We start from the raw sequence: 25,123 nt of genomic DNA, 5'->3' as shown, positions 1-25,123 counted from the left end.
CAGGGGGTTATGGCACTGCCCCTGTCACTCAGAGAGCAGGGCCGATAGGGGAGTTGGGGCACCGCCCCCTGTCACACACAGAACAGGGCGGATCAGGGGGTTGGGGGGCTGCCCCCTGTCACTCACAGAGCAGGGCCAATCAGGGGGTTGTGGCACTGCCCCTGTCACTCACATAGCAGGGCCGATAGGGGAGTTGGGTCACCGCCCCCTGTCACACACAGAGCAGGGTGGATCAGGGGGTTGGGGCGCTGCACCCTGTCACACTCAGGGCAGGGCCAATGGGGAGGTTATGGCTCTACCCTGTCACACACAGAGCAGGGCCAATCAGGGGGTTGGGGCGCCGCCACTGTCACACTTGGGGCAGGGCCGATGGAGAGGTTATGGCTCTACCCTGTCACACACAGAGTAGGGCCCGTGGGGCGGGGGGGGGGGGGCAGGGGTTGGGGCACCGCACCCTGTCACACACAGAGCAGGGCCATCAGGGGGTTGGTGCACTGCACCCTGTCAAACACAGAGCCGCAGGGCAATCAGGGGATTGGGGAGCTCCCCCCTATCAGGCACAGAGCAAGGCTGATCAGGGGGTTTGGGCGCTGCCCCCTGTCAAGCTGATCCCGGTGCCGGGAGGCATATTACCCTTTTACTATATAGAATAGAGGCCTGGTGCATGGGTGGGGGCCGGCTGGTTTGCCCTGAAGGGTGTCCTGGATCAGGGTGGGGTCCCCACTGGGGTGCCTGGCCAGTCTGGGTGAGGGGCTGAGGGCTGTTTTCCTGCTGGCGAGTAACTGAAGCTCCCAACCGCTCCTTGTTTTCTTTTTTCTTTTTATTCTGGGCCAGCTTTAGCTCTGAGGCCTCGGCTGCTGAAAACATTGATACAATGTCACGGTCCGGCTGGCTTTCAGTCTGGCTGGTTTCTGGGGTTTTGTTTAGCTTCTTATTTGCAACATAGTACATAGTTGCTTAGAGTTGCAGCTGAAAGGCCGGCAACTCAGGCGGGGAACATTGGAGTCCACAGTCACTGAAGCAAGCAAGCCTCCCTGCTCGCTTCAGTGCATGGCTGCCGGCCGCCATCTTGGCTGACAGTTAATTTGCATAAGGATATGCTGATTAGCCAATGGGAAGAGTAGCGGTCGTACGCTAATTACCATGTTTCTCTTTTATTAGTGTAGATTAGAGGCCTGGTGCATGAATTCATGCACTGGTGGTCCAGCCGGCCCTCCCCAATGGGGGCCAATCAGGGTTGGGGCCAGGTGGGACAAAGGGCCACAGGTGATTTGCTGACAGGCCCTGCCCCAGATCAAGGTGTGGGGGCCACTTGGGGGTGGTGCCAGCCAGAGGCGAGGGGCCACGGTTGTTCTGTTCATTCTGCTGTTTTGTTGCTGGATTTTTATTATATAGGATTAGAATCAAAAGAGAAGATATAAGTATGTTATATGGAATCCATTGGTAATAGATTACCAATGAGGCTGAGGCAGAAGAAAGCAAAGAGGGGAGGGTACAGAACTCTGGGGTTTGATAAAAAGTAAAATAATAGAAATATTCTAATTTTACTTAGGTAGGTGTAGGATAGTTAACAGTAACCATTGACTCAATAACAATGAGGGCATCTGTGGTCTCTGTACTGTGGTACATGTGCTTTGAGGGGTCCAGAATAAAAGGAAATTACCTGGGCATTCCAACTCTATGTTGTTATAGATGCAAAAGGACAATAGACAGGTTCAGTTAAAGTAAATATTGACTTTGCCAGGGAAAAATATCAACCTAGGACATGTCTACCAACCAAAACTGCTTTTTTCGTTAAATTTTTTTTAATTTTAGACCATCCTCTGTGGTTACTTTAGGCCTCTGAATTTGCAAGGCTACCACACAGGCCTTTCCTGAGCTAGTCAGGTTAGCATGTGATCCTTTTTGTCCACACATCTTTGAATGACCACCAGCATCATCTCCAATTTGGATGGTCATTACCACTTTGTGACCTGTGAGATATATGCTGTCAGGGTCTCTTAGCTGAGCTGAGGATACAGGACAGGAGGTAGGGCATGCTGACATTGGCTGCCTTAGCGAAGCTATTAGTGGTGGTCTTCACAGTGCTATGGAAGGTACTTTATTTCTGTTATCTCAGCCTTTTAAGAAGCCAGACTTAGTAGATGTGTGTGAAACCACTAAAGTTTATGTAAGCCTAGAGCTACAGAGTGCAAATTAGATTGTGAAAGCCCATAGGCATAGCATCCATGGGCCATAAAGATACACGGTGGTTATAAAAGTCACAATCCCCTTATGAAAAGTGAAATTTAAGCATATTAACTGGCATTTGAGATCTATATGAAATCCTCCTAAATCTAAATGCACTTTCTACACCAGGTTAATTTTGCTATCAACAATCTGGCCTTGTAAGGAAGCTGATCTTCCACTTTATTATAGCCTCATGAGTTTTCCAGATAAGAATAAGAAAAGAACAACTTATTAGAAGAATTATCTAATATTAACTTTCTAGGAAGAAAGAACCCAGGCCTGATGTTAACCTTTTGTTCTCCATAATCTAACATAACTTCCAATCCTTTCTTCTTACCTCATCCTATGTCTTACTCATCACCTGCTCTCCATGTCCTTCATCTTCTTGTCCTGAAAACTATCATCATCTCTCCCCTGGGCAACTGTATGTGCATTCTACTTATCTTCCCAATTCCCTACTGGATCCATCGATTACTCCACAGCCCAACACTGGTGATTACTTTTGCTCTTGGCAAAGTGTTCCTAAACGTTACATAATTCACTAAGTGCCATAGGTAACTGCAGGCTCATGTGATGCCAAAGGCCTAGCAGTTTTCTCACACTAACCACACTGGCATTTTCCATCTCAGACAATGTGGTACATCTTCAATGAACGGGTCATTTCCTTTACCTAATATATTCTTTTTCTCTCCCATATACCTTATTTCCTTCATCTTCCTCAGGTTTTAGTTCAACCCTTAGCTATTTAAGTCTCAATTGCTGGATAACCCTTTATATGTCCCAATAATTTGATTTCCCAACAACATGCAAATCTCTCTAGTAGTGTTTTTCACATCAGCTTGTGTGTGTATATATATATATATATGATTTAATACTGTTACTTTCCAGGTGGATGTCAGGGTCACAGTGCTTTAAACTCCCTGTTTAGATTCATTTTTGTGTTTGTGGGTATTAGTTTAGTTGTTAGCATATAATTTATAGTGATGAAAATTAGTTGAATGATCTTGCCTCATATTTTGAGATTTCTTTTACAAGACTGATATTTACTTCATCTGTGTTTCTATTTTTTCAGATATGTGACTTGTGTGATCCTATGAACATCTTTATGCTATCTCCCTCCCCATCATCCATATACATACACACCATTAGGCTCCCGTCAATATCCTTGCCATATTTCCAGGCAAACATGAAATTTTACTATTTATCAAACAAGACTCCCCAAAACCTCCTAAGTTACCTATTTTGTCTTTAATTAACCCTGTAAGGTAGGAAGGGGGAGCCTGAATACATTAGGATCATTGCAACTCTGTATTGAAAATAAATGGTCTCTGTAAGTCACTCACTAACTTTATGTACACATCTGATAAAGGGTTTGCTCATGCCATTTACACAAACACATTGTCACATATTATCTATACTAATAAAAGGGTAATATGCTAATTAGAAAGGATAGACCAGACATCTTCTGGACATCCTTCCAGACGTCCTTCCAGACAAAGCCACGGTGGTCAGGGCCAAGGCAGAGGCTGTTAGGGGCGATCAGGCTGCCATGGGAGAGCTGTTGGGGTCGATCAGGCTCGCAGGGGAGAGCACTTAGGGGTGATCAGGCCAGCTGGGGAGAGCACTTAGGGGCAATCAGACAGGTAGAGGAGCAGTTAGGGGCAATCAGGCCTGCAGGCAGAAGGGTTAGGGGCAATCAGGCCTGCAGGCAGAATGGTTAGGGGCAATCAGGCAGGCAGGCAGATGAGCAGATAGGAGCCAGTTGTCCTGGATTGCAAGAGGGATTTCTGACTGCTAGTTTAGGCCCAATACCCAGAGCAGGTCTTTCTGATAAAGGAACATGGAAGGATATTGTTAACTGAAGGATGAAAGTGAGTCCTACTGATACCAGGGTAGCAATGCCTGATGAACGAACAGGTATAAAAGCCCAGACCCAAAATTGGTTTAGAGATGTGTTTCATATAGGAAAGATTAAGCTGGAGAGATACTGGGTCACACAAACATCTTTTCTTTGTAAAAAAAGGTCTCAGGTCATCCTTTGGTTTAGTAAAAGTAAATGACAATAACAACCATTGCACAGATGAAAATATTAAATAAAAGTATTTAAAATTTTTATGTGCCTGGCTGGAGTTTCTCAGTGGTTAGAGTGTTGGCTTGTGCATGGAAGGGTCAAGGACACTTATCAGGGTTGAAAGTTTGATCACCACCCAGATTTGGGTACCTGTGGCAGACAACCAATTTATCTGTCTCTATCACATTCATGTCTCTCTCTCTCTCTCTCTCTCTCTCTCTCTCTCTCTCTCTCTCTCTGTCTTTCTCTCTCTCTCTCTGTTTCTTTCTCTACTCCTCCCTACCTTCCACTCTGTCTAAGAATCAATGGCAAAAAAATCCTCAAGTGAGGATTAACAAAAAAATTAAAATAAATAATATTGTTACAAATAGTCTTTTTTTCTAGATCACCATGCTCCTTGCCTTGTCTCTCTACTTTTCCTTTTTTGTCCTTTTACATCCGTTCTTGCTCCAGCCTTCATTTCTACACAATTAGCAACATTAATTCCTACCATTCTTACTCTGTCCCCCTTTAATCTTTCCAATCAGGCAAAGGTCAGTGAGGAACAGAAGCCTCAGATCAGAACACATAGGAGCAGGGGACCAGTTGCAATGACTTCAGGAATCGTGGTGAACATGAAGAAGGAGGTAACCTGCCCCATCTGCCTGGAGCTGCTAACAGAACCCATGAGCCTGGACTGTGGGCACACATTTTGCCAAGCCTGCATCACTGCAAACAACAGAGAGTCCATGATCTGCCAAAGAGAGAGCAGCTGCCCTGTGTGCAGGAGCACTTACCAGTCTGAGACAATGCGTCCCAATCGACATGTGGCCAACATTGTGGAGGCGCTTAGGGAGGTCAAGTTGAGTACACAGGAGGAGCAAAAGAGAGATCTCTGTGTGCGCCATGGAGAGAAACTCCTGCTCTTCTGCCAGGAGCATGGGAAGATCATTTGCTGGCTTTGCGAGCGGTCCCAAGAGCACCGTGGTCACCACACCTTCCTCATGGAGGAGGTTGCCCCAGAGTACAGGGTAAGAGACCAGGATGGAGGAAAGACAGGGCAGAAAATAGCACTTGATGAGAAATCTCAACTTCTGTATTTGACTGTAATAATCTTGCCACCACAGTCCTGGGGCCTGAGATCACTTTTCTTCCTATGTTCACCTTCCAAGGCCTGAAGGACATTTCTCTACATTCCACACAATTACAAGTGATGAGCAGACTGTAAAGGAGAAGTAGATATTTTCAGACCTTGTGCTAATAGGTAGAGGTTTGGTACACAAGCAAAGCTGTCATCATCTCTTTAGACATGAGGGGTAACTGGGCAGCTGGGTGGATGGAGACCTAGGTTCTTTCCTTACTACAGGCTCAAGTATTGTCTTCTAGGGAAATGGTTCTCAACTTTCGTAATGCCACGACTCTTTAATACAGTTTCTCATGTTGTGGTAAACCCTAACCATAAATGTATTTTTGTTGCTACTTCATAACTGTAATTTTGCTACTGTTATGAATCATAATGTAAATATCTGATATGCAGGATGTATTTTTATCATTACAAATTGAACATAATTAAAGCATAGTGATTAATCACAAAAACAATATATAATTATATATGTGTTTTCCGATGGTCTTAGGCGACCCCTGTGAAAGGGACTTTCGAACTCCAAAGGGGTCTTGACCCACAAGTTGAGAACCGCTGTTTTAGGGCAAAGAGAAAAAGTCTTCTCTTGACATAGTAATGGTGACTTCCATCATCTGAGTTTTAAAGAACACATAACCACTTCACTTTTCCTTCAAATCACAGATTCTAATGGTCATTTTACAGTTTCTTTAGAGATGAACCTGAGTTTTTCCCATTAATCCTCTCTTCTGAAGAGGTGAGTGCCCATAGCTCAACCCTGAAGTGATTCCTCTCCCATAGGAAAAGCTCCAGGAAGCTCTGGACAGGCTGAGGGCAGAGCAGCAGAAAGCTGAAAAATTGGATGATGACCTTGAAGAAGAGAGAACTTCCAAGAAGGTAGGAGGAGACTCTTTGTGGTAATTATCCAAGAATCTGGACAAGACTTTGGGTTTTAGTTACAAGGAGTTCCCTTCCTTCTTGTTTTCTGACAGTTGATATTTCCAGAGTCATTGATCAGCCATTCTCTATCCTTTCCCTGGTAGGCATAGGGCTGGAAATAAGCGTGTCACAAAGTAATGCCCCTCTGCTTCTATTTCTATTCCCTCTGAGAACATCCAATTCAAATACTTTCTTTTCTGGATCCCACTCTGCTGATAGCCTGAGTCCCTGTCTTTCTCATTCCTGAAGGATAAAATACAAAATGACTTGAAAAGTGTCCAGGCTTATTTTAAACAACTGAGAGGTATCCTGGCCAGTGAGGAGCAAATGGAGTTGCAAAGGCTGGAGAAGGAGGAGGCAGAGAATCTTGATGACCTGGCTCAGGCTGAGACTGAGCTGGCCCAGCAGAGGATGTTGTTGAGAGATCTCATCTCAGATCTGGAGCATCGGTTGCAGGGGTCAGCAGTAGAGATGCTGCAGGTAAGACTTAGAAATAAGCCCCAGCATCTGAACTTAAGGAAAATTAAGACTAAGTTCCCTTCTCTGCTGTGTGGCTGTGTTGTTTGTGGGGTTGACACTGAGGTTCCATTGGTCTTGCAGTGACCCTTCCCTGCATCTGTTTCACAGGTTATTGAAATTGTTGAATGCATGAACAACAGGGACAAGTCTGGTTCTTATTAATGTATCAATTAAAGTACAAAATTGACTGTGAAGAGAAGATTCCTTGTATTCTGTAGGCCCCTGTGTCTGTGATCTAGTCTAGAACTTTATTCAGGTATCTCTTCATGATCCAAGAGTTGCTCCTTTTCTTTTTAGAATAAGTTGAAATTTTTCTGTTCTTTCTGAAGTTTCTGAATAAACAATTGTGATGAATTGGCATTATTTATTTTTTAATTATTCAGTAGATTCACCAGTGAAACTATGTCACTCTGGGCCTTTATGTTTTTTGAAAAAGTTTAAAATATTTTTTAAAATTATAATAGGTTTTCTCAGCTTGTTTTTTTATATTTCTTGAGTCAGTTCTGGATAATGTACATCTTTATAGAAATCTGTCCATTTTAACTTGTCAGATTCATAAGCATGAAATTAATCATTATAATTTATTAGAATATTTTTCATTTCTACAATACTAACAGTAATGGCTCCTTTTTTAAAAAAATATATATTTTATTGATTTTTCACAGAGAGGAAGGGAGAGAGATAGAGAGCTAGAAACATAGATCAGCTGCCTCCTGCACACCCGCCACTGGGGATGTGCCCACAACCAAGGTACATGCCCTTGACCGGAATCGAACCTGGGACCCTTCAGTCTGCAGGCCGACGCTCCATCTGCTGAGCCAAACTGGTTATGGCAGTAATGGCTCCTTTTATTCCTGATTTTGTGATTATTTTTGGCCAAGTTAGTTATCATTGATGAAGGTCATTGATTTTTGTTTGTTTGTTTTTTAATATATTTTAATTGATTTTAGAGAGGAAGGCAGAAGGAGAGAGAGATAGAAACATCAATGATAAGAGAGAATCATAGATCAACTGCCTACTGCACACCCCTACTGGGGATCATTCCTACAACCTGGGCATATGCCTTTGACCAGAATTGAACCCAGGACCCTTCAGGCCACAGGGCAACACTCTATCCAGTGAGCCAAACCACCCAGGGCTCATTGATGTTTTTTTAAAAATCTTTTTCTTTTCTTTTTTTAAAAATATTTTTTATTTATTTTTTACAGAGAGGAAGGGAGGGGGATAGAGAGTTAGAAACATCGATGAGAGAGAAACATTGATCAGCTTACACCTGCACACCCCTTACTGGGGATGTGCCTGCAACCAAGGTACATGCCCTTGACCGGAATCAAAACAGGGACCCTTCAGTCCGCAGGCCAATGCTCTATCCACTGAGTCAAACCAGTTAGGGTTGATGTTTTTTAAGAATAAATTTTCCTTTCATTTATTTATTTATTTGTTTGTTTATTTATTTATTTATTTATTTTTAATCTTTCTATATCACAGGCTTCTGCTCTCACTTATATAGTCTCCTTTGTGTGTGTATAGGTAAATGCACATTCATATATGAGAGTATGCATGTGTTTCCGTGTGTGTGCATTGTATTTAATTTGTTGTACTTTTTCTAATTTATTAGAATGAGACTCTTTTGTTTATTTAATTTTGTTAATCCTCACCCTAGGATATTTTTTTCCATTGATTTTTAGAGAGAATGAAAGGGAGGGAGGGAAGCAGATAAGGAGGAAGGGAGAGAGAGAGAAAGAGAGAGAGAGAAACATCAAGTGAGGGAGGCACATTCATTGGTTGCCTCTGGAACACACTCCAAAGGAGACCAGGGATCAAACCTGCAACACAGGTACATGCCCTTCACCAGAAATTGAATGTGGGAGTCTTTGGTTCTGGGGACAACACTCTCACCACTGAGCTATACCACTCAAGGCTTAAAGTAGGAATTTTGACCACTGACTTTACGTCTTTTCTCTTACAGTTTTTAATGTTATAAATGCATTGTTTTAGCTATATTCCATATTTTGGGATTATTTACTTATTTGTCTGTTTTTTATTGATCTCAGAGAGAAAGTGAGAGGGAGAGAGAGAAAGAAACATCAATGATGAGAGACAATCATTGATCAGCTCTGTCTTGCATGCCCCCTACTGGAGATGGAGCCTGAAACCCTGGTGTGTGCCCTGACTGGAAATTGAACATTGACCTCCTTGTTCATAGGTCAGCCCTTAAGCACTGAGCTCCACCTGCTGGGCCTTGTTATTTTGAATCAATTTAACTTTTTTTCAAATTTTCTTTGTTATTTTTATCTTAACCTTTGAAATATTTGTAATGGTGCTGTTTAATGTACAAACACCTGGTGATTTTTTACTTTTTTTTTCTGTTGCGTATTTTAAATTTAATTCCTTTCTAGTCAGAAAGCATATGCTTTATTATTTCAACTTTATAGATGTGTTGACTTGCTTTTTCTACTAAAATATTATATGTCCATATTTTTTATGTGAATTTGAAAATAATTTGAAGTGTGTATTGATTGGTGAAAGGGTCTTTAGTTGTCAGGTGGAGCTGTTTGACAATGTTGGTCATGTCTTCTACATCATGATGATTTTCTTATTTACATTTTGTTTTTTATTTTCTCTTTTTCTTAAGTCTCTTTAACCTTTCTTATAATACTGATTTGGTGGTGATTATCTCCTTGAGCTTTTTCTTATCTAGGAAGCTCTTTATGTCTCCTTCAATTCTAAATAATAGCCTTGCTAATAATAATAATAATAATAATAAACAGCCTTGCTGTTAGAATAATCTATGTTGTAGGTCTTTGCTTTCCATCACTTTGAATATATCATGCCACTCCCTTCTGGCCAGCAAAGTTTGAGTTGAGGAATTAGTTGGGATACTTACAGAGCCCCCTTATAGGTAACTAACTGCTTTTCTCCTGCCACTTTTAAGACTTTTTTTCTTTGTATATTTCATTTCTCACTGGGTGTTTTTTATGCTTTCTATCTCATTTCTATGTTTCCTCTCTCTTTGTTGAAGTTCTCAGTCAGATAATCTATTCTTTCCCTAAGTTCATTGAGCATCCTTATAACCAGTGTTTAGAGTTCTGCATTTGGTAGATTGCTTGCCTCCATTTTGTTTAGTTATTTTTCTGAAATTTTGTCCTGATCTTTCATCTGGGACATGTTTCTTTGTCTCCTCATTCGGCTGCCTTCCTATGTTTATTTCTATGTGTTTGGTATATCTGCCACATCTCCCAACCTTGGCAGAGTGGCCTTAGGTAGCAGGCTTCCCCTGGGGCCCAGTGGTGCAGTTTCTGTGTTCATCTGAACCAGGTTCTCTAGGGGTGTCTAATGTTTGGGTTGTGGGTGCTTTCTTGTTATAGTTGAGCCTTGATTGCCATTGGCACATCAGTGTGTGGGACTGTCCCTCAACCGGAGTTGGGGTCCCATTTCATATTCTACACCTGTGGGTGTTGTACCAGCCAGTTTCATTTTTCCCTCCTACCAGCCTTGTGGTGACTTTTTAAAAAAATATGTGTTTATTGATTTTAGAAAGAGGATGTAACAAGGAGAAACCTGTGATGAGAAAGAATGTCAGATGACTGAAAATAGTTAACAATATGGAATAAACTTTTTAGACCCTGAAACACAGTAAATATTGTAGTGTTTAGAATAGTGACCAAGTGGATATTGGTAACATGGACGAAGGTGTATAAAAGAGGACATAATTGGTTTGTTGGAAAATAAGTTACATAGTAAATATCCTAAGTTACTGGTTCCTGTGGCTTCTTTACTAGGCATTATATTAACCTACTCTCACATGAGGACCATCTCTATTCCCACCAGATCAGGGGGTGGAGAGGGGAGATGTGTTGAAGTTTTGTTAGTGAAAGAACTCATTACTTCATGACTTATAGTGTCTCTTTCCTCCTTAGGATGTGAAAGGCATTATGGAAAGGTATGTATGGAAGACCAGAGAGGGTCTTTCTGTGCTGTAAAAGTGTTTAAAGACATTAATGATACCTGGTAATTAATAAGAATAAAATATTGCTCAGGGCAGAAACATTTGGATGTAGTTTTATCTTAAATTTCTTTTCACATATGGCTTTTGTATTCTATACCTATTGACAATGAACCAGATTTTATGTAGGCAATTTACTTGAGGGGAGTTGCAAAGTTTGGGTTTGTATGAGGGGAGTTGCAAAGTTTGGGTTTGTATAAGATGTTGTAGTATCAGACCCATCTGACTTCATAAATTAGATGCATTCAGCATGTCTGTATCTAACTTGGATTTTCAAATGTATTGACCATGGGAATGTCATGTCTTCTTTACCTCCTAAGCACTCAGAATTTGAGAAAACTCCTTTATATTTAAATTTCTGCTCTCTGAATAGAAGATATGGTTTTCTTTATTTTCCAAAAGCCTACTTGAATATCAAGGATTATTTTGACCCTTGGAAAAACATTTGATCCATCTTGGTCATGTACTTTTGAGGAGGTTGGGCCCGTTCAGGATGGTATGGCCGTAGACAGTTCATGTACTTTTGAAATCCGAATGGAAGGGCAGCATCTATGTGTCTAAATTTGAACACCTACTTCACTGCATTAAACTATTCCAAACACATGAAATTCAGACCAGTAGTAGTATAGCATTCATAATATCTTCCTTTCCAAGTGTTATATTTTTTCCCAGAGAACCCGAAATCTCAGATGTAGTTCTGGAGGCCTCCTACTGGGCGGTGGAATTGAAAGGTCTTGGTTTTTCCCAGACAGTATTCCCACACTTGATATTTCTCAAACATAAGGAACCATGTTCTGCATCCTCACATTCTTTTCATATTGCTGGGAATCTACATCCATGTCACGACTTTTCCTTATACTAATTTATTTCAAGGTACCAAATTTTGCATTTTAAAGAAATTCACTATCGATTCAAGGAACAGCAGCCTCCTCATCACCACACCCTTTGTCTGACAAACAGCAGCTGTGTGTGAAGCCTCTCCTCACCAGTCAGAGGAGCCACCACAGCGGTGAACAGAACCCACCACAGGAGCTGCTGCCAACTGAGGAGCAGCTGCTACCACAACCGCCTGAGGAGCAACCACAGCCTGAGGAGCCACTGCAACCCAGGGAGCATATCTAGAACGACTCAACATCTAGATATGTCAGTGGGATCAAACATGGGTAGACGAAGAAACCCCCAAAGGAAAGAAAAGCAGCTAAGTGAAACCTAGGCATGCAGCATGACAGAAAAAGAATTCAGATTAAGGATCCTAGAATGCATAAACCAGATGGAGGAAAAAATCAACAACTTATGCAAGAAACAAGAAGAAACAGATGAAAAAATCAATAAATTATGTAAGAACCAAGAAGAAATGAAAAGTGATATAGCTGCAATAAAAAACACCATTGAAAGTTTCAACAGTAGACTAGGAGAAGCAGAGGACCGAATTAGCAAATTAGAAGACAAGGAAACAAAACACACCCAAACTGAACAGCAATTGGAGAAAAAAAATTAAAAGACAGGAGGAGAGCCTAAGGGAGCTATGGGACAACATGAAATGAAACAACATACAAATAATAGGGGTGCCAGAACAACAGAAAGAGGAACAAGACTTAGAAAATTTATATGAAGAAATAATATCAGAAAAATTCCCTGAGGTGGGGAAGAAAAAGTCACACACGCGCAGAGAGTCCCAAACAAGGTGAACCCAAAAAGACCCACACCAAGACACATCATAATTACCATGGCAAATGTTCAGGACAAAGAGAGAATCTTAAAGGCTGCAAGAGAGAGATGGAAAGTTACATACAAGGGATCTCCCATTAGATTATCAAATGATTTCTCAACAGAAACACATCAGACCAGAAAAGAATGCATGGAAATTTACAAAGTGATGCAAAGTAAAGGACTGAATCCAAGAATACTCTACCCAGCAAGGCTATTATTCAAAATTGAAGGGGAAATAAGAAGCTTCACAGACAAAAAAAGGCTAAGGGAGTTTATCACCACCAAGCCAGCAATGCAAGAAATGCTAAAGGGACTGGTGTAAAAAGAAGAAATAAAAAGCTCAGAAAGAAAACAGCCACACAAAAAAGAAATGGCTACAAAAAGTACCTTTCAATACTAACTTTAAATGTAAATGGACTAAATGCTCCAACCAAAAGACATCGAGTGGCTGAATGGATAAAAAATCATGACCCATACATTTGCTGTCTACAAGAGACCCACCTCAGAAGAGGGACTCACATAGACTGAAAGTGAAGGGATGGAAAAATATGTTTCAGGCAAATGGAAATGAAAATAAAGTTGGGGTAGCAATACTTATATCGGAAAAAATAGACCTCAAAGTGAAGGCTATAATGGGAGATAAGGAAGGCCACTTCATAATACTAAAGGGATCAATCCAACAAGAAGATATAACCCTGATAAACATATATGCACCCAATGCAGGAGCACCCAAATACATTAAAAAACTCTTGGAAGATATTGAAGGAGAGATCGACAATAATACAATCATAGTAGGAGACTTTAATACACCACTGACATCACTGGATAAATCCTCTAGATAAACAATCAGTAAAGAAACAGCAATCCTAAATGACTCACTAGATCAGATGGACTTAATTGACATCTTCAGAACACTTCACCCGAAAGCCACGGAATATACATTCTACTCAAGAGCTCATAAGACATATTCAAAAATAGACCACATATTGGGTCACAAAAAAAGTCTTCCCAAATTCAAGAAGATTGAAATCATACCAAGCATCTTCTCAGACCACAATGGCATAATATTAGAAATAAACTACAATAAAAAACAACCCAAAATACTCAAACATTTGGAAGCTGAATAGCATGTTATTAAATATTGATTGGGTTACCAATGAAATCAAAGAAGAAATTACAAACATCCTGGAAACTAATGACAATGAAAACACAACAATCCAAAACCTATGGGACACAATGAAAACAGTCCTGAGAGGGAAGTTTATAGCTCTACAGGCCTATCTCAAAAAACAAGAAAAAATGGTAGTAAATCATCTACCTCTACATCTCAAAGAATTAGAAAGAGAGCAACAAGAAAACCCCAGAGTGAGCAGAAGGAAGGGGATAATAAAGATTAGAGCAGAAATCAATGAAATAGAGACCAAAAAACCCTAATACATAAAATCAATGAAACCAAGAGCTGGTTCTTTGAAAGGATAAACAAGATTGTCGAACCTCTAGCCAGGCTCACCAAGAAGCAAAGAGAGAGGACCCAAATAAACAAAGTCAGAAATGACAGAGGTGGAATAACAACAGACCCCACAGAAATACAAATGATTGTTAAAAAATACTATGGACAGCTCTATTCCAACAAACTAGACAACCTGTAGGAAATGGACAAATTCCTAGAAAAATACAACATTCCAAAACTCAATCAAGAAGAATCTGAAAATCTCAACAGGCCAATAACTATGGAAGAAATTGAAGCAGTCATCAAAAGTGAAGGTTATAACAGGAACAAAAGCCCAGGACCAGCAGGCTTCAGAGGGGAGTTTTACCAAACATTCAAGGAAGAACTAAAACCTATCCTCCTCAGACTACTACAAAAAATTCAAGAGGAAGGAACACTTCCAAGCTCCTTCTATGAAGCCAGCATCACCCTAATATCAAAACCAGGGAAAGACAACACAATGAAAGAGAATTACAGGCCAATATACCCCATGAACATAGATGCCAAAATCCTCAACAAAATCTTAGCAAATCGGATCCAGCAGTACATCAGAAAGATCATACACCATGACCAGGCAGGATTTATCCCAGGGATGCAAGGATGGTACAATATCTGCAAATCAATAAAAGTGATACATCACATAAACAAATTGAAAGAAAAAACATATGGTCATATCAATTGATGCAGAAAAAGCATTTGACAAAATTTAACACCCATTTTTGATGAAAACTCTCAGCAAGGTGGGAATAGAAGGATCATACCTCAACATAATAAAAGCCATATATGACAGGCCTACAGCCAACATCATACTCAATGGACAAAAACTAACACTATTTCCCCTAAGAACAGGAACAAGACAGGGATGCTCACTCTCACCACTCCTGTTCAACATAGTACTGGAAGTATTAGTCATTGCAATTAGACAAGAAGAAGAAATAAAAGGCATACAAATTGGAAAAGAGGAAGTAAAACTGTCCTTATTTGCAGACGACATGATATTATACATACAAAACCTTAAAGACTCCATCAAAAACCTACTACACTTAATACATGAATTTGGCAAAGTAGCAGGATACAAAATTAACCCCAAGAAATCTGAGACATTTCTATACACCAATAGTGAACTTTAAGAAAGAGAGATTAAAAAAACAATCCCATTTACCATCGCACCAAAAAATTAAGATACATAGGAATAAACTTAACTAAAGAGGTAAATGACCTCTACTAAGAAAAGTACAGGACCTTGAAAAAAGAGATAGAGGAAGACATAAACAGATGGAAGAACATACAGTGTTCTTAGATTGGTGGAATCAACATCATTAAAATGTCCATACTACCCAAAGCAATCTATAAATTCAACGCACTTCCCATTAAAATACCAACGGCATATTTCACAGACCTAGAATGAACTCTCCAAAAATTCATCTGGAATAAAAAAAGACCCCGAATAGCTGCAGCAATCCTGAGAAAGAAGAACAAAGTAGGTGGGATCTCAATACCAGATATCAAACTGTATTACAAAGCCACTGTTCTCAAAACTGCCTGGTACTGGCACTAGAACAGACATATAGATCAATGGAATAGAATAGAGAGCCCAGAAATCGGCCCGAACTAAGATGCTCAATTAATATTTGACAAAGGAGGCAAGAACATACAGTGGAATCAAGATAGTCTCTTCAATAAATAGTGTTGGGAAAATTGGACAGGTACATGCAAGAAAATGAAACTAGACCACCAACTTACACCATACACAAAAATGAACTCAAAATGGATAAAGGACTTAAATGTATGACAGGAAACCATAAAAATTCTAGAAGAATCCAAAGGCAACAAAATCTCAGACATATGCGGAAAGAATTTCTTCACTGATACAGCTCCTAGGGCACTTGAAACTAAAGAGAAAATGAACAAAAGGGACTATATCAAAATAAAATCTTCTGCACAGCAAAAGAAGCCATCAACAAAACAACAAGAAAGCCCACTGCGTGGGAAAACATATTTGCCAATGTCATATCTGATAAGGGCTTAATCTCCAAAATTTATAGGGAACTCATACAACTTAACAAAAGGAAGATAAACAATCCAATCAAAAAATGGGCAAAGGAGCTAAATAGACACCTCTCAAAAGAGGACATTCAGAAAGCCAAGAGACATATGAAAACATGCTCAAAGTCACTAATCATCTGAGAGATGCAAATCAAAACAACAATGAGGTACCATCTCACACCTGTCAGAATGGCTATCATCAACAAATCAACAAAAGACAAGTGCTGGAGAGGATGTGGAGAAAAAGGAACACTTATGCACTGCTGATGGGAATGCAGACTGGTGCAGCCACTATGGAAGACAGTACGGAATTTCCTCAAAAAACTAAAAATGGAACTTTCATTTGACCCTGTGATCCCACTTCTAGAAATATATACCAAGAAACCAGAAACACCAATCAGAAAGGATATATGCACCCATATGTTCATAGCAGCACAATTCACCATAGCTAAGATCTGGAAACAGCCTAAGTGCCCATCAATAGTACATCTACACTATGGAATACTACGCTGCTGTAAAAAAGAAGGAACTCTTACCATTTGCAACGGCATGATGGAACTGGAGAGCATTATGCTAAGTGAAATAAGCCAGTCAATGAAGGGAAAATACCACATGATCTCACTCATTCATGGATAATAAAGACCATTATAAACTTATGAACAAAAATAGATACAGAGGCAGAGCTGCCTCAAACAGATTGTCAAACTGCAGCAGGAAGGCCAGGGAGAGTAGGGGGGCAGAAGTAGGGGGTAAGAGATCAACTGAAGGACTTATACACATACATATAAGCATAACCAATGGACATAAGACACTGGGGGGTAGGGGAGGCCAGGAGATTGTCAAGGGTGGGGGGAAAAAGGAGTCATATGTAATACCCTTTGTAATACTTTAAGCAATAAAACAATTAAAAATAAATAAATAAATTTAAAAAAAAGAAATTCACTATGGCACATAATTTCATATGATTTTTAGGAGTTAGAAAGGGAAAGGATAGTTATCATTGTAAAAGGAATAAACTACTTCTGAGAGGTCAGCGCCTTTCCAAGGGCAGACAGCAGTCAACTGGGAAAGTGGATTGAGCACTTATCTTCTGGTGCCAAGGTCAGAAGTCTACTCTCTCCTTTATCAGGGGTCCATGAATGGGGGCTCAAGTACTCCTTGGGGTGAGTAGATAAAATCAGTGGTTTTGGAGAGACAAAAATTCAGAGGTGTGTGGATCTATTTTGTTGTCTCTAGGAGTAAGACCTTCACTCTGAAGAAGCCAAAAACTCTCCCCATGAAGCAAAGGAGAGTGCTCCAAGCTCCTGACCTAGGAGGGATACTACAAGTGTTTAATGGTGAGTAATGCTAGAGCAATGGGTGGTTGTGAGATTGTTGTTATGGTTGGGGTTAAAGTTCAGGTTTTAGGTGTAGCTAGAAGAGAAAAAGGAAGACAAATATTACATGCTGGTTATAAGAGCATATTCAATGGGGAGTGGTCAATTGTCTTCTTCACCCCTATTCCATGTACTAACTTATATAAACCCCAGTCTTTCCCTGATATGGAGAGAAAATAGATGTTGATGCAGAATATTTTGCCTATATTTGATGTTATGGATTTTTTCTAATTTCAGAACTCACAGATGTCCGACGCTACTGGGGTAAGGAGAAATCACAATATCACAAAGTCACCTTGTCCTCATCTTCTTTTGGAATTTTGCATTTTCTGCTAGGTCTCTAGTATAAAGACCCGTGTTTCCCTCCCACCTCACACATACATATTTTATTCCTGCAGTGAGTACTGCTCCTCAAGAACCAAGTTAAATGCTTCCCATTTCCTACTCATTCTATTCTCAATATCTGCCTTACAATGTCACACATAAAGTATGTCAGATTCCTCACCCAACCCTGTAATTTTTCTACAGAACACGTGACCCTGGATCCTCCCATGAATAAATCAATTATTCTCATTTCTGAGGATCGGAGACAAGTGAGACTGAGACGTTCCCGTTTTTCTTATTTACTTGGAGGTGATCATATGGATTATGGTGTCCTGGGATCACCTTCTATCACATCAGGGAAGCATTACTGGGAGGTGGATGTGTCACAGAAAAGTGCCTGGATTATGGGAGTATATGGAAAAAAATACCCTGACTCCACTATAATGTATTTTATGAGACTAGTTAACAATTGTCAGCCTCTTTGCTCTATATTTCAACCTAAATATGGCTACTGGGTTATAGGGCTACAGAACCATTCTGAATATAAGGCTTTTGTGGATTCTGCCTCCTCTGACCCCACAACCTTAACCCTGTTCCTGAGTGTTCCTCCCCGTCGTGTTGGAGTTTTCCTAGACTATGATGCTGGCACTGTCTCATTTTTAAACGTCACTAACGATGGGCTTCTCATATATAAATTCTCTTCATGTTCCTTTTCTCAGGAAATGTTTCCATATTTCAATCCTATGAAATGCAGTGCCCCCATGACACTGTGTTCTCCAGGCTCTTAAACCTCTTACACCCTAACCCACTTCTCTGGAATGCCTGTTGCCATGGGTGCATCTAATGAGCTGAGCTCACCTGCACTGGTCTAACCATCTTTTCCGCGCTTGTTTTTTCCCATTTGAACACGCTTCATTCATCAATTGGGTGTAAAATTTGCCTCGTGCCATATTTCTCCCAAAATCTTATTTGCATTCATAGAGAATCCTTTCATCAGTTTTATTATCTCAAGGAAAATGACTAATGCCTCATAAAAAATGACATGTATGGAAGTAACATCTTTACCAAGTTCTACAATCTCATGTCCTCTGCCCCTGACTGAGAAGATGAAGGAAAGCTTTTCAACAACTTTTATTGAAGACTTGAATAGAAGTCATTCACTACAGAATGAATCCTCAGAGGTCTATTTACCCATGATGTTTGTTATTCATCAAGGAGTGAAGAAGAAAATATTAAATATGGGTTTATAAATTGATTTCTTAGAGAGAGAGGAAGGGAGAGGAAGAGAGAGATAGAAATGTTGATGAGTGAAAAACATTAAAGGGCTGTCTCCTGCATGTCACCTACTGGAGATTGACCTTGTGTCCAGGAAATGTGCACTGACTGGGAATTGCACCAGCAACCTCTTGGTGCACGGGTCGATGCTCAACCACTGAGCAACATCAGCCAGGCAATAAGAAAATATCATAAATAATATGTGCTAAGAGTGTAAGTTCTGTGTCTTCATTTGTGAGTTCACATCCAATTTCTCCAAATATGCACAGTGAATTTTGAAGAAAATACCTGAATGCCGATTTGTTTTCTTTAAATAATCCTGGTAATAAAGCCATACCATAGTTAGTATCACTGTGAGAAGAAAAATGGCATTAAGTATGTAACATGTAAGTGTCTCAACTGAATAAATATTTCTCCACTAATTACTGAGAAATCTAAGCTATGTCAGTGTGTCACGAGATAGGTTTTGCTTTCAGGGGCACAAGGGCAGTTTTTACCAAAGTCTCATGTTTCAGATCCCGGATATCTCTGTGTTGCTGTCTAGAGTACTCCAGCTCTGCCAGTGTTAGACAAGACTGTGTGTATGAGTGAAAATTTTATTATAAGTCTGGTGTTACTGCATATTAGCCTTGATTAAGTAATCTAAATTGTACACGATTCCGTCTCACATTTGTAAAATAACATGAAATTTACCTGATGTATTATTGTGAAAATTAAACCATAGAATATCTTCAATCATTTCTTTCATGGCTAGCACATAATTAGTCATCAAGTATACTGTTGATTCACTTTTGTTTGCCTCTTACTGTGACTGAAATAAATGATTTTAAGAATACATATTAGCCAAAACCGGTTTGGCTCAGTGGATGGAGCGTCGGCCTGCGGACTGAAGGGTCCCAGGTTCGATTCCGGTCAAGGGCATGTACCTGGGTTGTGGGCACATCCCCAGTGGGAGATGTGCAGGAGGCAGCTGGTCGATGTTTCTCTCTCATCGATGTTTCTAGCTCTCTATCTCTCTCCCTTCCTCTCTGTAAAAAATCAATAAAATATATTTTAAAAAAAAAGAATACATATTACTTTTCTTTCAACTTTACTATTCTTGCTTTGATTTAAGAAATAAAAATAACTTGATGAAAGAATTGTGAAACCTCATGAGCAAAATAATCTGATGAATAAAATGGAACCAGAAACAAGGAACAGACTGGGCAGTATCCGAGAGGAGATGGGTGAGGGGTGACTGGATAAAGAAGGTAATGGTGTTAGCTAAAGAACAGATATGCATACCCCATGGACATGGACAATAGACTTGTGAAGAACAAGGGAGGGGAGTGTGGGAGAAGGTTAATGTGGGAAAAAGGAGGTTACAGGGGGCTGTCTATCTGCAACAATGTCAACGTTAAAAAATTTTAATAAAAAAGTTATTATTCACAGAAATGATTTAAGAAGTACAATTGTGGGATTTCTTAATGGTGTTTTGTTGCTCAGTTCAGCCTTACTTATGCAGTGAGGTTCAAGTTTTCAGGAACAAGAGAAAAGCCAGTTCTCCAAAGAGATAGGTGCATGATTTCAGCAATGAATATTCACACCATGTTCTTGTCTTTTGGAATTTTTATTCCCAAATCTGTCCTCAAAGACATAAAAGTTAAAATAAATACATTAATGAATTAACTAATCAATTAAACGGGCTCTCTTGTCAAGTATCTTTTCTCATCTCTGCACGGCCACAGGGATATCTAAATTCCTCACTTTGGATTATCTTTGATGTAACAAGGGATTGCAAGGTGGATATTACAGTGTGTGTGTGTGTGTGTGTGTGTGTGTGTGTGTGTGTGTGAAATTGATCTAAATTTTCCCTTTGACCTCTGCCTTCTTTACTCTCCGTTGCTATGATGCCTGGGGCTATGACTTACTAGCAATACTCCTCAATTATTGACAAATCAATTCCTGGAGTTTTCAGTTATTGGAATTCTGGTCTTCCAATTCAGAATGAAGTCCCTAGTTACAAAGAAATAAAGACCTGAATGTTTAGATACCACATTTTTCAGGTCTTTGACCCACTGTCAAGACTGCTTAAGATCTGCCTCTGGTAAACACACACACACACACACACACACCAGGCATACTTTTTTTTTGTCAGTACAAAAGTTAGTGCTTTTATTTTTTAAACAGGAAAAATACTTTAAAAACTAGTGCTCAAAAATAAATAAATAAATAAAAAGGTCAAAAAGGGCAGCAAGGCACTCCCAGACAGATCGAAGTGAGCTGGGGCAATGGTGACAATGTCTTCCTGGCACTTTAGCATTTGATGTCAACGTTATGACCTAAAACATTTCAAAAAGAAGGTGCAGGGGATAACAACACTGTCACTCAGAAAATATCCCATTTCCGTTCTTGTTCAATGTGACAGTGAGTAACTGCCCTGCACTTGGAGCAGGACGGAACTGTCCAGTAACGACTTCCGTGCTTTTGTGCAGGGTTCTTGGTCCAGACTGCATTGCAGAGCCGGGAGAGGAAGGCTGAGTTTGCCAAATTGGCACTTTTTGGCCTGGCTCTTTACCAGCCCATGGCTCAGTGTTGAAATCTTTCTATCATCCTCCGATTTTTAGTTACCATTTTCAAAAATTTAACCTGCATGAGACTGATAGCAGGTATTAAGGAATAATATTCACAAACGGGTTCAATGTCTCTTCCCCCCAAAGCTCTGAGTTCTGATGTATAAATGTCCCAGTGGCGTATCCTTCTAAGAAAAGGGCAGACTGGACGTGAGTCCTTGCTCAGAAAGCAACAGGCAGCCAGGTTTAGCTCCTGCTTTTGAACACTGAGCACTGTGTCTGTCTATATCCTAACCGAGGCAACTTAACATGAGAGGTAGACAGGAATAGTCAAGGAAACCAAGTTAAAACTGAGGAACAACTATTCAAAGCCCCTGAGCTATGAAGATTTGGCAGAGGATTTTTTTCTCAAGTTTCATTACCACATCACTATGTTGAAAGTTAGGAGTGGCTGTGGGAATCTGACAGACACAGCTTAAACGATTTGCTAGATTTTCCATTTATAATCCTCTTTTAATATCTTCTGGGGTTGACCCTAAAGGAACAGAGGGACTAATTCCTTTATATACTGACAATTATTGCTTCATGTAGATTAGAACATACCCTGTATCTGGGAGAGAACTAACATTTTTAAAAACATTTTCATGAGAACAAACTGTTAACATTTTATTTGAAGACCTGCTGTGACAAACAGTGCCCTGCTCTCTGGCTGTGTGTGAGGCAGCGGAAAAGCTCCTGTGAGGGGCAGGTCTGGGGGAGGAGAAAAGGGGCACCAGTAGGAGGGCTGCAGAGCTCACCTCAATGCTGACAGAAGCACTCAATTAACAGATTAACCTCATCACAAGAAATTAATACATTTTGGGTACAAATGATTTATAAATGCAAAAGAAGTTAGTGTATGCTAAAGCATATATAACGTTCAATTCAGTCTTTGCCTGAGAGCAAGCGGGTCTGTTAGGCCATTATATATGCTGTGTCTGCTGCTGATATTACTGTGCCTTCTTGTTCATCACTCTGTTAGCTGCAGTGAAGTAGGCTTTGGAGAATCCATTCTTCACTTCTTTCCCTGCTGGTAACTCTTCTGTCTCTTTCTTCATTGGCTTTTTTCAGTATGTCTGGAAATAAAAATTTAAGAACAGGATGACTAATGTGAGCATGTAAGAAGATTGGAAGATCAGACACCCGAAGGGGAAGCCACAGGGCTTCACGACAGCACTCATGCTGTGGTTGATGGTGAGCACGAACTGCACCAGTTGAGCCTGGGTGAGGTATTTCTTCTACCACAGATACTTGTGCATCGACGTAAACACAGAAAGTCCGTAGTAGGAATACATAAGAATGTGGATAAAACTGTTCAGAATGGGTCCAAAGAAACTTTGCCCACAAGGTATCCAGTTCAAAACACACCACCAGATGTTAAACATAGAGGCATTATGATATACATGAAGAAAAGTAATCTGACTGTTTTTTTCCGCAAAACAAAGAAAATCGTGTCCAGGAACTTTATTAATTTGGAGAAGTAGTACCACCACAACACCTTGGCTACCCGGACATCGGCTCCCCCTGCACTGGTGAGATCCTGGCACTGCAGGTTGTAGCCTCCTTCCCAACTGGAGAGAATAAGCTCTGCCAGCATGTACATGGAGAGAAGTGTCATGCCAAGGTTGTACAAGGTGAGGATGTTCCTCAGGGAGAGAGCAGGCCTGTTCTTCACACATTTGTTACCCAGCCATATTGAAAGCAGATACATGACAGTAAGAGAAAAGGTAGGGAGGTAAGAGTCCAACATGAACCATCCTCTGACTTGAGAATCTCAAGATCCAAACATATTGACCAAAAAAGCATTGATTTCATCATCAAAGGCCTTTAGAAGCTCCATGATCCATGGCGGCAGCCCAGCGACCCTGGCAGGCGATGCACTGTCCAGGGTAGCCAGCATCCTCTATACTTTTTTTTTTTTATTGTTTTCTCCTTATTTGCCTCACTCTCTAGTGGGCTCACAGACTAGGGCAGTCCCCAGGACTGAAAACAAGCCTGTTCTTCCCTCCCCGCAGTCAAAGGGAGGGGAGTTGAATCTGCAGTGAATGTTCATGCAGGCCTTGGAGGGATTCCAGTCCAGTCTTCTGAAATAACAGACAATTTCTTGCTCATGATTAAGTAATATACATAGATTTACTGGTTTTTAGGTTCAATGTATCTTATGCCATAACAAACAGCAGATTTTTTTTCAAGTGTTAGTCCCACTTTCCATTCTCACAGTGGATAAAAGAGAACAGGATGATTTGGGGTCTGGTGGTAAATGCAGAGATATACAGTAGAGTAATTTTTGGTGAGGTCTACATTTGATCTACAAAACTTGTTGACAGTTGAAGGGAGTGGAGGGCTCCACACATGCAGTGTTTTTATATGGAGTGCACATGGACAGGGTAGGATGTGTGCTTCCCACAAATCCCATATTCATCATAGTACTCTTGCTTCCCTTTGAATCTGTGATCTGAGCTCACATATTAAGCCCCAGAGAACTATTGTGTTCCCTCCAGACTCTGTGTGAGATGTTTTATGAGGTTCAGAGCTCGGAATGAGAAGAACAAAATACTTTTGTTAATAAGGGTTATGGATGCTGGCTATTTATCAGATTTCACCTTTTAGCTCCCAAGAAATCCGTTTCTTTCAAAACTCAAACTACAACATATGGTATGCATTTTTGAGTAGGTCGAGGGAGGGCTGCTTAGAGCTGTAAAGCCTGGGACCAACAGATAACTTGAATATAACAGCTACTAGTGGGGCCTAATGTCTTTGAGCTTGTCTGTGAAGAGATTATAAAAATATTAATCAGGAAAATGTTTGAGGAATCAGAAGCCCAAGAGAGGCTGGGAGGGCAGGGGGCGTGGAATTCGTGTCCTGGGAACTTCCTCTGAGACATTAAATTTAATGTGGAAAGACATCAGTGAGGAAAACAGAACTTGTCAGGCCAATAGAAATCTAGAATGAAGAAATCCTTCTCCCATCACTTAAACTCCATCTCCAGAGCTAAGCACGGTGCTGTGGTCCACATCCCAGCAAATCAGGTTCTGAGGCCCAAGGAATGATACATTCTTCTCAGGGCTCTGTGTTCCTGTTAGTCCCTACATCTCCTGTTGGAGAAGTTCTCTGACTTTGGATCTATGATTTTTAACTGTTTCTGGACTGAAAATAGCACAGGGCACAGGAAGTAATGTGGTTAGAGTGTGGTGATGTAGATAACAAACAGACATTGAGGTAGGTATCTGAATACATCTTAGGAACAACAGAACGTGAGAATTGTTGGTTAAAATTGGTCAAAGGAGTTTACATAAATGCTAACAATATCATTTCAATTGATTGATTGATTTTTCATATGTGATTTTATTGATTTTTAAAGAGAAATTAAGAGAGGGAGATAGAGACAGAAACATTGATGAGAGAGAAACAATGATGTTTTCCCCTGCACACCACCTACTGGGGATTAA

At 40.4% G+C, this 25,123-nt stretch overlaps 1 protein-coding gene and 1 pseudogene across 1 annotated transcript in view; one reads left to right on the top strand and one right to left on the bottom strand.

Moving 5' to 3' along the window:
• The first annotated feature begins 4,870 nt into the window (after positions 1-4,870).
• LOC139018404 (uncharacterized) overlaps positions 4,871-25,123 on the top strand; it is a 44,996-nt gene continuing 24,743 nt past the window's right edge. The window contains exons 1-7 of the mRNA XM_070427017.1: positions 4,871-5,310; positions 6,201-6,296; positions 6,588-6,818; positions 10,778-10,800; positions 17,345-17,445; positions 17,722-17,748; positions 18,013-18,588. Coding sequence (XP_070283118.1) covers positions 4,891-5,310; positions 6,201-6,296; positions 6,588-6,818; positions 10,778-10,800; positions 17,345-17,445; positions 17,722-17,748; positions 18,013-18,588 — 1,474 coding nt within the window. The 5' untranslated portion in view covers positions 4,871-4,890. The remainder of the gene's footprint in view (positions 5,311-6,200; positions 6,297-6,587; positions 6,819-10,777; positions 10,801-17,344; positions 17,446-17,721; positions 17,749-18,012; positions 18,589-25,123) is intronic.
• Positions 22,289-23,806, bottom strand: LOC139017265 (very long chain fatty acid elongase 2 pseudogene; annotated as a pseudogene).

The sequence above is a fragment of the Myotis yumanensis genome, unplaced genomic scaffold (assembly GCF_028538775.1).
Source record: "Myotis yumanensis isolate MYYU_CA2020_CCGP unplaced genomic scaffold, mMyoYum1.0.hap1 SCAF_10, whole genome shotgun sequence".
Lineage (NCBI taxonomy): Eukaryota > Metazoa > Chordata > Mammalia > Chiroptera > Vespertilionidae > Myotis > Myotis yumanensis.
The sequence above is the reverse complement of the archived record's forward strand: the minus strand, read 5'-3'. Positions and strand labels throughout refer to the sequence as shown.